Source organism: Phyllostomus discolor, chromosome 4, assembly GCF_004126475.2.
Source record: "Phyllostomus discolor isolate MPI-MPIP mPhyDis1 chromosome 4, mPhyDis1.pri.v3, whole genome shotgun sequence".
Classification (NCBI taxonomy): domain Eukaryota; kingdom Metazoa; phylum Chordata; class Mammalia; order Chiroptera; family Phyllostomidae; genus Phyllostomus; species Phyllostomus discolor.
The window spans coordinates 12619119-12635002 of record NC_040906.2 but is presented as its reverse complement, the minus strand read 5'-3'; the positions used below and the strand labels follow the sequence as shown (position 1 = coordinate 12635002).

General features: G+C 42.1%; 1 protein-coding gene across 2 annotated transcripts in view; it reads right to left on the bottom strand.

Moving 5' to 3' along the window:
- The window catches only part of EPHA4 (EPH receptor A4), a 138038-nt gene that overhangs the window by 44484 nt on the left and 77670 nt on the right, over positions 1-15884 (bottom strand). For both annotated transcript variants that reach the window (XM_036022798.1, XM_036022799.1), the window contains exon 5: positions 15316-15654. In XM_036022798.1, the coding sequence (XP_035878691.1) occupies positions 15316-15654 (339 nt within the window). The remainder of the gene's footprint in view (positions 1-15315; positions 15655-15884) is intronic.

Below are 15884 nucleotides of genomic sequence, written 5' to 3'. Positions count from 1 at the left end.
TCAAGCCTGCTTGACTCGAATGTACGTGATCCTCCCCCCATATAGCACTTGTCTGTAACCACGCACGCACGGCACTAGCATTCAGTGAGTTAACTACTATGTTTCCACAGCATTGCTGCCAGTGTCTTGCATGGGTTAATTTACACAATCTTTATAAAAACCCTATGAGGCAGGTACTATTATTATATCCATTCTTAGGATTAGGAAAATGAGATACAGGATGTTTGCATAGCTTGCCCCAAGTTACAGCATGTAAGTGGTAAATTCAAAAGTCAGGTTGGTTCTAGAGCCCACATTCCCTACCCCTGATCTATAGAAAGTCTCCAGCCTCAGACTTGGAGGTGAAACCGCTTGTTCTCCCACAGCATGGGCAGCAGCGTCAGTAACAGAGCCATCTCGGGTCTGCCGTGTGTTAGGTGCAGGGCTACCTCTTCACATTCCTGGTTGCCAGAAGCCTGGTGGAAACTAAACATGATTGCTGTTCACAGACGACACTAAAGCTTCTGATGACAAATCACCTTATATTCGAGCTACCTAAAAAGAGAATTATCTACAACTGAGAAGTTCAATTACAAAATGAAATGATAGCACTTGGAGTTAGAGAAGAAGTAGGAGGCACTAAGAAAGCTTCTGGAAGGTGGGCAATGCTATATCCGGGCCATCCTTGGCCTGGTATCTGCCCCACATTCATTTATCGACCATACACGTGAACCTTGCCCACTGTTTTGATATGTATATATTTTACTATAGAAGTATTAAAAAATAAATAAGAATATTAACTAAATATTAAAGGTGAAGTATTTTAGAAAGACTTGTCCAAAATCTTTAGACAGACAGATCTGAAGATATAATGAAAGATCTAAGTTTTTGCAAATCGGGGCTTTTGGGGGGTAGCTATTTAATCATTATGCTTAATACCTGAGCCATACAGCAATCCCTCCTCTCTGTAGTAGAGAAAGTTCATGACCGCAAGGCCTATTTTACGTTTTAAAATAGCTGCTATCTGGAATTAACATTACTGCATGTATAGCCACGCCATTAGTTGCAGAATGAGAAGTGAGTGGTGGTATACCTCGAAATCGAGACCCACGTCCCCCAGAATGAACTGGGAATTGACTTAAGAGGCACCCAACCATCTCTGACGCAGTTCAAGTGTGTGTCTTCTGTTTTGTCTGAGAGCTGCTTGTTTTACTTCCTATTTGTTTGCTAAGAAATGTGTTGCCAGGTTCTCAGAAGGATGGCCCAGCTCCTGTCAACAGAAACATGGCAGGATCCAGGGTGCATTTCCTACGAAGTAAGAATGCCAGTTCCGAGCAAACAGGAAAACAAGTCTGTCCGCTGGAAGGCAATTTATAAGAATTATCCTGAGCGAGACAACTGTTTTAAGATAAGAAAATGGGCCCAAGCCAGCGATAAGAAAAAAAGGAAATGAGCATTTTTCGCTGAAGGCCTCTGGGAAGATGAAACTTCTCCCTGTGCCTCAGTATGTGGAAAGTACCTAGGATGAGCTCTTGATTGAAATTATGTTAGATGTGTCTTGGTTAGACAGGACAAAGGGGTGCGGACAAAGTGAGCGTGAGCGTCCCCTTGATCAACAATGCCCTCCAAAATTCATCTAGACCACGGAGGACGGGGAAAAGGGAAGGTTCCCTCCTGTCGGGCAGAAACACAGCACAGCAGAGAGAGATGAGTGGCTGTGAACCAGGCCGCCGATCCTTTAGCTTTCAACTCCCCTGGAGAGCTCCAGGCATCCCAAATCCGGAAAATGAAACACATTTCGTAGCTGTGCTGTGGGCTTCAGGTTCTCTTTGTGACTCAGACGGCTGCTAATCGTCCTGCTGTGTGAGGAACCATGAGACAATGCTGCAACATTTAGCTTTCTGACATCCAAAGCGTCTAGATCAGTCCCCAATTAAAGATGTATTAATCACAAAGACTCTAAAAGCCAGGATGATAGATGCACCCAGTAAATCTCTGCTCTTGCCTTTTACTTTCCACACTCAGGTTGCCACATTCACAGGCCGACACACTTAAAAGCCTGCTCCAGAAGCAGACCAATAAAAAGCCTTGTTCATTACTTTTTTGTGAGATGCCTGACAATTTCCTTCCCCCAAAAAGCCTTTCAAAAAAGGGTAAGACATTGATCATCCCACTAAAAGAGCCTGTCTGCTTCAATAAATAGATCCGAGGTGGCCGTTGTCATCTTTACTTTTTAGCGTGATAACTAATTCAAGAGTGTGGTTTTGCCACTTGCCACAGGGACACTCAAATCATCTGTGTTGTTCTGAAAAAGGCAATTAAATACACCTAGGAAACTTCAGGGGACAAAATATTAATACCACTAATATACTATTGTACCAATAATCGCTTCCAAGTGAAGCAAATCACTCTCAGATCAGGTCCCCAAGTGGGAGGGAATAAATGCTAACTAGTCTGGATTCATTCACATACCTGGAACAATGGGAAAGCATATGGTTGGATGAAGTTCCTTGAATTCCATGCTTTGAAATTTAGGTTAATAAAAGAGCCTCAAAGTTAGTTTTTTCACATCGGTCTCCACTTTACAAGGACATTGAAAATAGCCTTATTAAATTCTCCATCAAAGAGCATCACTCATAACTTATTCATAGCAGTGACCTGGTAGTCAACCCCAAAACAAAGAGAAAATTAAAGAAATAAAAGCAGATAGGCTGAATGATATTACATTGAAGCCCAGAGTCCAATTTTCTTTTGTTGCCCCTCGTATGTCATTTTCGTCGAAGGCATCTAGTCACTAGAACACAAAATGAAGAGGAAAGCCTCAGCCCACGATGCTTATGTAGCCTCAGAAGGGCAGCATTAGCCATTTTGAGTTATTGGGAACCTTTTGAAATTAGATTTCTATTCTTTTTTTTTCTTTCTGAAGCTAATGGAACCCATGAAAGGGAAGTACAGTATTTGCAAGGTGCCAGGTGGGTGCCAGCTCAAGGCCCTGAGTTCCTTGGCTTTCAGTGGCGTCTGAATATATCACGAATAACTCCTTTCCCATCATCGTCACAGTGACAGTCCACCGTCTTCCAAGCTGAAAGACTAGGGAGTCAATTAGTGTCACTTATGATGTGAACACCTGTCGGCTAAGACCTGGACCGAGACCAATTCCATTACCATAGCCACTCAATGGCTGCCAGATGGCCGAGCCTTGGACCACTTATGATGGAGTCCAGATTCAGAGAAGTGACCTGAAGACAGAAAGGTCCAGAGTCCCATTAGTCATCTCCTGAGCCATTCAGGTCCCCACCGCATGCACAGTTGGAACAGGATAGCTATAATTCCCTACGGTCGTTTAAAAGGACCACATGAGTGGCTCCAAAAAGTCACAGTATCCATAAATCAAGGCTATACCCTCCTTCACTTGCCAGTATTTTCACTAGCCATTGCCACTTTTACCTCTGAAACTACTCTTTTAGTAACTCATTTTTGTTTTTCTTATTTATTTATTTTCTTATTTCCTTTTTGTTTTTGGAACACACAGGCACTATAGAGGGAAAAAGAGAAATAAAAAAGTGTCTCACAAAGAATAGACCAGAGCATGGAATTACAGGCTGCAGATTATCACTGACGGGGTGACAGAGGCAGAGGGAATGGTTCGATGTAATTTTCGTCGCCAATCTAGGTGTTCTGTGTGACTCAGGCTTTGTCCCAGTCCAAATGTTGCTTGGCTTAAAGAACAAGAAGTAAATGCTGAGACGCGATGACCTGGGATGATAAGGTAGAGTGAGTGGCACAAGTGGAAGAGATGGAGATGGAGATGGAGATGGAGATGGAGATGGAGATGGAGATGGAGACAGAGAGAGAGAGGAAGGGAGCATTGAGTGAAGCTCTGAGACTCTCCATTTCAGCTGCAATCACAGTGTGGTTTCACTGCATAGAAGTCTGGGAAAGTTCTGAATACAAGGTACCAAAATGTTTAGGGGACCATATCCACAAAGCCTAGCATGCTGAGAAGCTGGTTTTTAGTACCACCTAAGGAAGACTTCGTTTTATCTGTAGCCAAACTATTTCCTGTCCAGTTTCTTGCCTGTTCCATAGACAAGCACAGAGAAGTGACTGGTGAGGGGAGAGAAGAGATACAGAGACCTTTGGGTTAAATTACAACCAGCACATTTTGAAAATGCTTCATGTACAAATGGTCACCACATGCTATGCTCTCAAAAATGTGGCCATGAAATGATACTCTTGCAGGCCTCCTATTTGAAACTCTATCTTTTTGGCAATTCTCTTAAAAGCTATGATAGAGGTTAGGAGAAGGAGCATAATTTATGACAAGGGATTTTAAGCTTGGGAATTTGCAACCATAGGATTATTATTTTTTTTTTATTTTGGGGTATCAGCCAGATACATAAATTGTGTGTGCCAGATAGTTTAAACTCCTACAGGCATTATAAGACCAAGGCTGAAACAACACAGCTATTAAATTTTAAAATATTATTAAGGCCAATAGATGTCTCCAACTGGATCTGTGCTTGAGAATTCAAGATGAATCTTGCAGTCATAAAGAATAACAAAGAATGTATTAGGAAAGCAGTAACTTTGAGGACTTGAATTTTTTTTTAGACTCAGGGGTTCACAGCATCTCACTGGAGCCTGTCTTTAATACAATTTGCTGAAGTGTGAAATTCAGCATTACTGACTCCACCCAGGAGTCCATCTGTAAATGCCGGAAGGACTTTATTAGAACAACAGCTCGCAGAGAAATAGTTCCCCAACACGGTCTCCAGGAGAGACACTGGGGCAGGGCTTCAGTTCTAGCATGCCATGTGTGCTCTGAAAGAAGGAGGAAGGAAGGAAAAAGTAGAAAGGGAAAAAAGTCATCGTCCAAAGCACATGTACAGTTAAAGTCATAACCTTGAAGAATTAATGAGATTTTTAAAAAAGATTTTATTTATTTATTTTTAGAGAGGGAAGGGAGGGAGAAAGAGAGAGAGAGAGAAACATCAATGTGCGGTTGCTGGGGATTGTGGCCTGCAACCCAGGCATGTACCCTGACTGGGAATCGAACCTGCGACACTTTGGTTTGCAGCCCGTGCTCAATCCACTGAGCTACGCCGGCCAGAGAATTAATGAGATTTTAAGGGCTTCATGTCTATCATTCTTCCCAAACAATACACTTTATATGGTATAAAGATTCCCTAACTATGTTAACAGCCTCTTAGAGCCATACCTGAATGAGCTGGCAACTCAGCATTGGTGTCTACAATAAGGTCTGTGAAGATGACGTGTGGTTTTTTAAATCTATGACCACTGTTTCTGATTAGTAACACATACTCTTAATTTTCACAAGGGACAGATCCCGCTATATTTATGCTCCTCAGTGGCAAACAAAGCAACAAGAATTTCAATTACATGCTGTAATGACAATTCTGCTCCTATTTTAAATGAGGAGAAATGAATGATGTTAGCTTCAAGAATTTCCAAGCCTCCAAAAATATCCTCCTCGAGCCCTGGAGGACCAGGATCAGATTTGGGAGAATTCCACACAAGCAAGAGCTCCACTAACACCTCTTAGAATCATCTGCCATGTTCAGATAAAAAAAAAAAAGTCCGCTATTATTTTGAAGAGTGGGAGGAACATCTGACTAAGTTCTCAGCCTGTTGCATATTCAAAATCACTGTCTGTTTTGCATATTGTGGCCCTGGCTCTGATAAGGGAACATGGAGGAAGCTTCGCTCTCATTTACCTTCATACTTGTTATGCTCAAAATACATACTGATTATACTAAAAAAATAGAGTTGATTCAGGAGGCAGATTTACAGCTTGCAGTGTGTTATCTAGACAACACCAGCTCCCCAGGGGGTCATTGTGAGCCTGCCCCTTTCGGTGTTTGTTCTAACGGATGGATCTTGTCCAAGCTGCTCACGCACAACCAATCTGTTGGCGGCAGGTCCCTATTTAGCCGAGAAGTTGAAATGACATGTTTAAGTGTTATTTATATGCACTGGTCACCGACCCAAGGTTCCCGGATAGGATTTTTAAAAAATAATCTACCCAGAGACTTCACCAAAGAGGACTTTTGACAGTGAGGGCCAAACTGCCTGAGAAATTCATGTATGTAGATTATCGTTTGGAAGATGCCAGGCAGAAGGACGCGGTCCAGCCTTCCTCTTCTCCTGTCCCTCCCTCCTTCCAAGAGTGATAGCAAAACGGAACAAATATTTCGAGTCACTGCCATTTCTCCCGTAAGATCGTTTATGTAGATTATGTTTTGGAAAGGAGCACTTGTGCTTTGTCATAACACAAAAACAAACAACCTATTAGGGATGCCGTAATAAAGTTCCATTAGGGTGAACTGACCAATTTATCAGAATAGAGAAGGAAGGAATTAAATATGAGATTTATTCCTTCAGCTATGTGTCTATATCAGCAGCCACTGCTGACTGTTCAGCCAGCTTCCCACAGCACTCTGGGTACCAACTTTCGCACGTGGATCCCAATCGTGAGTGACATTTCCCAACAGAGCCACAATGTTCACCAGGCATGAGACCACACTGATGTCCAGCATCATCTCTCTTTGTCGGTTATTTGAGTTTTGGGGAAGACTGTGAAAACTTGTTCTTCACAGGCAATAATGAAAAAAGTGTGTTGTATGTGTGTTCATGTGTGTGTGTTGGGGTGAAAGGTAGACATTGGGGGTAGACTCACTAAAAAAGAGGTATCTTCAAGAATGGCAGATAGAGCTAAGCTTTGCTTATCTTGATGGACTGAAACATAAAACCTAGAAAAACACTCACGAGTCTTTACCTGAAGACCACATATAGAATACTCTCTTATTGTATACTTCTATGAAACAGCTCATGGATGCTGAAATCCAGAGAAGGCTCTGTGTATTGGAGTGACAGGGACAAGCATTTGTTCTTGTAGAGTTAAGGTCCCTCAATGCGGGATTAGTCCTGCAGCATGCCTTTTGGGTTTCCTGGTTTTTCAAGGAAAAAAATCTTTGAAGACATCGGTAGGGGTTCATGGAAGCTTTGATAAAGTTTCTCTGGATCTTTTGATAGATGTTCAGTTGCAAACTGGAATCTAGAGCCTCTTCTGGCTTCTCTAGGAGACAGTAATGAATTTATCCAGTTGGAGGGACAGCTACACAATTTAGAAGCCCATCTCAGACTTTTGCTCGTCCCTGCCTTGTTCATTTCTCATCTTGGTCGGACACTTGTTTCTCAAATCCTTTGATGGCTTCCCCAGAGAGAGGGTATAGAAGCTGGTGGTAGCATTCAAAGATGCATAACTCGGAGAAATAAAAAGACAAATCAGAATCAGACTGTCAAGTCTTTAGAGTGAATGTTGCTGAATGGATTTCTCTTCTCACAAATGAACATGTGTGGCTATCAATGTAAGAGTGAAGGAGCCGGAACCAGGAAAAATCGTGTTCTCAGTCCTGGGTGTATAAATAAAACTTTCATTTTTCTAGAGTGAAATATTCTCGTCTTAAAAAGAAATGCAACCCATTTTTTATTCATATGCAATAATTACCACAGGCTCTGTAGACATTTGTCCATGCTGCTCAGTCAGCCTTGAAGCGGGATAATTTAGTAGGTTCTTTCAGAAGGTTTTTATTTTTTTCTCCTCATGAGGACTTGAGGCACCCACACTGAATACAAATTCACGAACCCTGGTGCCACACACCAGAAGCTGTACCATCGTGTATGAAAAGGTTTATATTATCCTTAATTATGATCATAACTAGTGAGTATGCATAATAATTATAGGGGTGGTACAATGTTCTATAAACATAAAATTACTTTATGTATAAAGTTAGAATCAAAAGACTATTCCCTTTAAAAAATTGTACATGTTTTTTAAATGCACATTTCCCAGGCATGGTGAACACAGCCAGGAGCCCTTGGCCAGATCAGAACTGTCAGGGAGAAAAACCACAGCCTGGCCTCTCCAAAGCCCATTGTACGTTTATTCAGGCACAGCAAAGACTTTCAAACCAGCTTCTACTTCAGAGAATCGTCCCAACAACTGCACAGCATCTATAATTACATAACATCCACATTGAACAGTGTGGGGGAGAGTAGGGGTACTGACCCCACTCCCCTGCAATCAAAAGTCCACTTTTTAACTGTTGACGACCCCAAACTTAATAGCCTATATTGTTCATCAGAAGTCTTACTGATAACATAGTTGATTAACATATACTTTGCATGTTATTTGAATTATAGACTATACTCTTAAAATAATGTAAGCTAGCTAGAAAATGTTATTAAGAAAACCATATGCCCTGGCTGGTGTAGCTCAGTGGATTGAGCGTGGGCTGCGAACCAGGCATTGCAGGTTCGATTCCCAGTCAGGGCACATGCCTAGGTTGCAGGCCATGGCCCCCAGCAACCGCACACTGATGTCTCTTTCCCTCCCTCTCTCTCTCTCTCTCTCTCTTTCTCTCTTTCCTGTCTAAAAATAAATAAATAAAATCTTTTTAAAAAAGAAAACCATAAGAAAGATAAAATATCTTTACACTATATATTTTTAAAAATCCTTATATAAGTGGACCAGCCAGTTCAAACCTGTATTGATTGTGAGTCAACTGTTCTGAGGATGCTCACACAACTTTTCAACAGAATCCCTCAATGGAATTGCTTTATTATTTGTTTGAAAGACTTAAAGGTCTTTAGAAAGATTTCTGATTTATAGATTTCACTAGTTTCCTCATGTGTTTTTTTCTTTAAGTTTCTTGGCAGTAAGAAAAAAATAATAAGATTTACTTAAGATCACAGGCAAACGAGAAACCATTTCCGTGAAGAGACCTGGGGAAGGGCAGCACATATTGGTATTTAAAAAGAAAATTGCTATCACTGTCTAAGAACCATGGGACGGTGCGTGCTAACAATGCAAGTTTTCAAGAGACTCAGCCTCCCGTCTTATCAGAACAGTCACGCACGCTCCGCCCTGTGCGTTTAACCGGGCGGGTGTCATTGACTGGACACGTGAGGTACAAGAAAGCAAAGGCATGTTTGACATCCAGATTATCTTTGTGAAATCTTGTTGACATACTCCAAACGTCTGAGGAGAAAAAGGGGGCTCTTTCCAAGTATCAGAATTGTTCCCACTGTGAGATGAACCTAAATGCTGGTCCACCATGTCCCTTGCTGAGCCCTTTCCAACCAGTGACACCAACACTTCAGCATCTTTTCCACCTCCTTTCTGACTGGTCCTCATTCTTGATTTAGTATTCCAGAGCAGGGGTCAGTGAACATTTTTATCCAAAGAGCAAGATGGTTCATACAGGGTATGGCAAAATCTGATGTACAGTTGTGAGGAGGTAAAGCGCAGTTAATTCTTCTATAATTATTTATCACCTATGGTATTATTTTCCATATGAACTACTGTACACTTACTTTTGCCCCAGCTTGTATACTTGCTTTGCAGGCCGTTCACTCTGTTGATGCTACTGAAGTCCGCTGTTGACCAGTAAGAGCATCCTTAGACAATATAAATGTGAGGGGCTTTGTTCCAGTAAAACCTCTCTATGGACACTGAAATGTGAATTTTGTATAATATCCAAATGCCACAAAATGTGACTCTGCTTTTGACTATTTTACATCCTTTAGAAATGGAATAACTAGTCTTAAGTGAGTTAGAAAACATCAGGTGGAGGATCAGAATTTGACCCTCTGGATCACAGTTTGCCAACCCAGCTCCAGGGCACTAACACGAGCCAGAGGTGTGTGACTCAAAAATATCAACAGAACTTTTTTCCCCTTCCTTTTCAAGCCCACGGAAAAGCCTCGGTCTTGGTCACAAGTCACTTGGGTTGAACATTCCATTTCCATTCTCAAAATCACCAACAGTGTCTTTCTGTTTCTTACTTTGGTATGAAATCACACTTCAGGTGCCCCCCAGCGCTGCCCCTCACACCGGAACCATTACATTATGACCCTGTGCGTCAGTAGTACCTTTCCAACGAGGCCAGACTGGACCTCCTGGTCGCTTTATTTCCTTCTTGTTCCCTTCTGCTCTTAGGCATAGTTACACAATAGTCCCCTTACCTGAGAAGGACATTCATTTCAATCTGGGCAGAGGCAGAATCATATACATTAAAACCAAAGAGATTTGGTCTAGTCTTCATTTGATAGCTGTAATTTTGTAGTTTTGTTTTTTTTTTAAATCACCATAACATTGTCTAAGCTTCAGACCTCACAAAACTTGGGGTCACCATACTGAGAGCACATTACCCAACTAGTTGCTCTAAGATGCTTCCTTCTCTCCTACCATCTCCTTAAAGCTTTCCTCTTACTGTCTGGAAGACAGGTAGCAATTATACCCAGTAGGGATGAGAATTCCCACTGTTCTCCATTATCTCACTCAAATAACATAATGGGTCTAATTAAAAGATGGCAGAGAAGGAAAGAATGAAATCTTACCAGTTGAACAATAAAAGACAGTATGCTTCTTGTGCTTAGTTCTTTTCTTTTCTCTACTCATTATTTTGGTTATATTAAATTCACCACTACTCAACAGGGTTCACTGACTGTTTTTACTGCACTTAAAGGTGTTAACCAACGAACAGGTATTGAACATCTCCTACGTGCAGTGGCATCATGACAAGGTGTCCTGCCACCCTGTCGTCAGGGTGGCATTTCCTGGAAGTTTTTAAAAATTGTCTGTCCTAGAGAACAAGGCTAGTCTAACAAGCAGAGCTGGTTCCCCTGATGGCAAAGCAACTGGGGTTCTTCTCAACAGGCCTCAAAGGGCCTTTTATAACTCCCTGTCCACTGAGAGAGAGTATTAGGTTCCCAGCGCAGAGCAGTGGAACCAAGCTGAGACAAGCTGATGATAGAATTCTTGCAAGGTGGGCATTGCCAAAGTCACAAGTTCTGTTTTCTAATCATACCACTAGGGCAGAGTTTCTCACTCTTGCCACCAGAGAAATTTCAAACCAGATAAATCTTTATTGTTGGGGGACAGTCCTGTGCACGATGGGATGTTTAGCAGCACCCCTGGCTTATACCCACTAGGTGCAATAGCACATGTCCTCCTCTCAGTTGGGACACCCAGAAATGCCCCCAGACATTGCCTGAAATAACCGAACTAGAGATACAGCTAGCTTACTGTTTTGCCCTTCAGAGTAAATGCTTTGTTTGGCAGGGTGGGATTTAAAGGCATAAAGGGAAGGCAGAATTCTGATGTATTCTGATAATTCTGCTGAAGAATTTTTGGAATTTTTCCCACTCTTAGAATTGCCATTAGAGCCAGTTTCTGGTTGTCAGAGGGAAATAACTCCCCTTCTCCATGCTCGGAGCTCCTGTCTGTATTCTCAGAACCACAGAATTTCAGGACTGGAAAAGATTCTTAGAGATCAGCTAGGTTCAAACACGTATATAATCCATCAAATATTGGAACTCCCAAAAACTCAGAGTTTTCAAGCTCCTTGTCACTAGGACACCACAACGGTCCCAAGGAGAGATCAGAAGATATATTTCCCTGCGAAGTATCTGGAACAGAGTCACATGCAAAATAAAAATCAACAATCACTGCCCTTGGGTGCAATTTTGAGTTAGTATAGAGTTCCAGCCATAGAAGTTCACAATGACTTAAAATAACACAACCTCGAGAACGGTCCACCCCCATAGCTGGAAGGCGGGCATGGGGGCACTGGGGGTGTATGGGGAGAACAGGCTCAGTGATATTAAGAGCTGCCGGTGGCCATCACAGCATTTTTAGCAAACACAGTCACCGGTCTGTTGTTTGGCCAGGAAAACCTTATTTCTCTTCAACAGCATTTCTCTCTCCTCCTGACACAGCCTGTATTTATTTGCCTGAGATGGTCCACTTAAGGAAGAGTAAACTGAAGGCAAGCCATCTAGAAAACAAATCACCCAGCAGTCTGCTTATTCATTTTTCATAAACATCAGAACCATCTCTTCCTAAACAAAAGGCAGAGCCGTTGCTAGAGGATAGAAAACGGAGGGAGGGAAATAAGAGTTTTCAAGGGGGAATCTCACTTGGTTCCTTTAGGACTGTAATGCCGGGAAGTAATTCTACGAAGAACTTCCATTTATCTTGTTTTAAAAAGTAGTTCATTGTATTTTATTTTTTCCATTACGATGTGTCTCCCTTATATCCTCCTCCACTCCCACCCATCTCTCCTTCCCACCCCCAGGCGCCACACTGTTGTCTGTGTCCTCCGTGCCCCCACCCAGAGCTGCCCCCTCCAGTGTTTTCTTATGGGGCAACACCAGGTGGAGCTCCCACCCATCACCTTTTGGCCGCCAATATAAAGCTGACATCCTTCCATCCGCTGATCAGCAACAAAGCTGACATTTTGAGTTCCCTGTGTCCTCTCTTCTGGGTCAACGGAGTTTGAACTCAGGAGGGGAGAAAAAAAGTGTCAATAGCCCCTAACACATGACAGTAAGATTTAGGTTAGAATGGTTTCAATTACCATGAGAGGAGACTGGCCCACTCACACCACATTCTACAACTAACGGATCAAAGCCCAGTTAAAGCTACACCTCAACACCCAGGGTCTGCGCTCACAAGTGGGGAGGAAGCCAAGCTAAATACGTGGGTGAGATGAACTATCTAATCATTTTAAAAGTAGGAAGCAGTGCTCTCCCTGGCTTCAAGGGGTACTGGTTCTGACATTAGCTTGGGTGAATCATTTCGCCATCATGTTCATCTGTGGTCGCAGAGGTGGTGATGATAAAACCAGGAATTCTAGAAAGATGTGTGTTTGTTCTTAAATATGTTATCAGTGAGAGAGGAGGGGAAAAAAACCCCTGTGAACGCAGTGCAAAAATAGAGAGCCACGAAACTTTGTGGCTCCCAGGTTGTGAATGCTAACACTCACTTATGCCGCGTATTCCTTCTAGAGTGAGGCATCATTGCCTATAAAGGTCCCTAAGGAATTTAATTTAATGAAATGATAGGAACGACTACAATTAGAATATAATTGTGTATTTGTAAATATGCTTAGGGGAGCTTTGGTAGTTTATGGTTGCTATGTTCACCCAGAATTCTGGCCTACATTATTAATTTGCCCTACTATGAAGAAAGGGTTTGTTAATTAAAGATAAACTACCCCAATGATTTTGAATTAGTGAACTCCAAATTATGGTAGCATAATGAGGCCCTGTTCTGCACATATACAACTCCGCTAAGTGAAAGCTTTCTGGCTGGCCACATAGGAGGTCTCCTTATTGAAAGATTTATTTTTAATTTTGAACAGCTTCCCAGCGTTACCCTTCATGAAAATTAAAGTAAGGAGCTGGGATTTTTGTCCTGTTCAGCAAACCTCCTGGCAGGACTGCTCGCCGTGGCAGAGAAGACAGCCTTGTTGTGTCACAGGGATTCCCTGTCCACCTTTCTCCGAGATCTAACAGAATTACACCTACATTTTTAATAAAACATTGCCCTTTCTCTCTAGCCTACTTTGTGTTCCTTGCACCTCCTGGTCTGGTGGGAGTTGACATAATCTTTTGGCTTGAATCCTGAGGCATCAGAGTCCTAAAAGTCTCCCCACAAAACCTGTGGAAGCCAAGCCTGTCCTCAGCACATCTCCCGGAGGCTGCTTTTCGCCAAAGAAAATGACTTCACCTGTACACGAAAGCCTCAAAACGTCCATCCCTAGTTCCAGTGGAGTTAAGAACACGAAGTAGTGATGTGTTTGGAGAAAAGGTACTTCAGGGCTGAACGTAAGAATATTGACTGCATCACCAATCAGACTCTCTAGAGGGTTCGAAGATTGCTCTGCACCTTGTTGGCACCTCCTCACTCAGAGACACCAGTGACACAATGCATTTCTCAGAATCAATGCACGGCATTCCCATTGCATTTTTCCAGAAGTGAGCTAATGAAAAAACTGGCAATCACAGTATTTGTGATGCTATCAAAACCTCCTAAGTCACACTAGTCTTTATAGGAAAATAAAACCGATGACCACTAACAGTATTCACAACCTGAAGGTGAAAAACCAAGAGACAGAAGCATAACCAGATGACCCGCTCACACCAGGTATTTTAAAAAAGACTGGCCACATTTGTATCACTGAAGCTGCCTTCTGGGAAATTTTGCCATTCAGCTCCAGTTCAAAATCTTCCCCAAGTCTCAAGCTTTTTATTTTTTCTAACGAGTTCAGGGGAAAGTAGAAAAATAATGGCTTTTGGATGGGGACACTGGAATACTTCTCAGTATAGATCAATTAGTACAGACATATTTTACCTAACTATTGAATGCACTTACTGAGACATGCTTTTAAGAGAAAAGTGCAGGAAGAGGTGCTAGAACTGTGGGCAATTTATAATCCCTTTCCAGCAAAGTTTGTTGTGCTTGCAAGCCTAACAACAGGATAAACCACAGTCCTTTTTCCTGCTCCAAAAATAAGGAACAGGGATCCAGCAATAGGAAACATGTGGCAGAAATGCAGAATGGAAAATTGTCATGAGAAAGCGTGGAAACGTCTTCAGGGGAGGAATGGGGTTGAGCAGGCCATGGGCTGGAACCTAGAAATCTAGATTCTATTCCGTACTTTGAAATATCTGGTAGTCAAGATTCTGTAGTAGTTCTGCAATGAGCTCAGCAGGAACACTCACGAATAGAAAATGTTTTCTAGTCATCTCGATTACAAGAGAAAAGCGATGCAGGAAATGGGGTAAATTAACCCTCCCCCACCCCACATGTCAATTGTGGATTCAACTATGAGAGTGGCTGCAAAAGTAGTGTGTGCTTTAAGGAAAAGTTTGTCAACCATACAGATCAAGCTGCCCATTAAATTGTTCATTGTTCACAGATTTACGTGGTGATTCTGGTATAGCTGTATGTCGATTATTTTGTCAATGTTGAAATAAAAAAAAAAAACAAGATCAAAACTATAGCCATGAATGCTTCTGCTGGAAAATACATCAAATATAAATATACCAATACAGGCTGGTAAAAATCAATTTTATAATCCCAAATAATCTGTAAATGTTCTAATGTCCAATCAGGGACTTTGTGATTAAAGGGGCCAGTATGAATCCCTTACAAGAGAAGTCCAGCATGGAGTGACTTAGGCCACTGGACTGTCACCTGGTTTAAATCACTACCTTAATCTTCATTTAATCTCCACCTCCCAGTACAGGGCATGCTATGCAGTTGACATCCGAAAAAGTATTTGCCAAATGAACAAATGCCCCTCTAAGTGTCTTTTGTATTATAACACAGCTCACAGGTTTATAAATACATCCATGTAGTTCTACTCTAATTGTAGAACTTCAGTGTCATTCATAGATATTGACACAAATCCTTCCTCTATATACATTTAGATCATACAATAAAGTGGATACAATTCCTACCTGCTTGGTTGGTTGTCACGGTGACAGACACTGATTGATCAGGGCTAGGGTTATACTTGGACACTCCATTCACTGCCCAGATTTCAAATGTGTAATTGGTATGAGCCAGGAGGTCAGTGATGGAGACTTTGGTGCTCTTCAGCCCATTCTGCTGGGGGGTGTAGTGGACCCCGCTTCCACAGGGTCGGCACTTGCTGGAATCACCAGCCCCACATTTCTTGCACACCACATTGTAGGAGATGTCTTGGCGGCCACCCGTGTTCTGAGGACTGCTCCACTCCAAGTTCACCGATGTCTCATTGACATTTGAAATCAAGTTGAGAGGAGCAGATGGCGGGCCTGGAGAGAGAAAAAAGCATACCGTCACACCAAGCACTGAGGCAACCCTTTTGGAATCTTTCCGTTTATATCATTCTCTGTAGTCATAAGGAGTAAGATGGGCCCATTTGGCAAAGAAAGCAGAAAGCAAATCAAGTTCGCATAAAAGATCTTTTAAAAGAACAATAGAAGACTGTAGGTGTGTCGTTTTCATTTGCGTGCAAACAGGCATGGATGCCTGCCACCCGGAG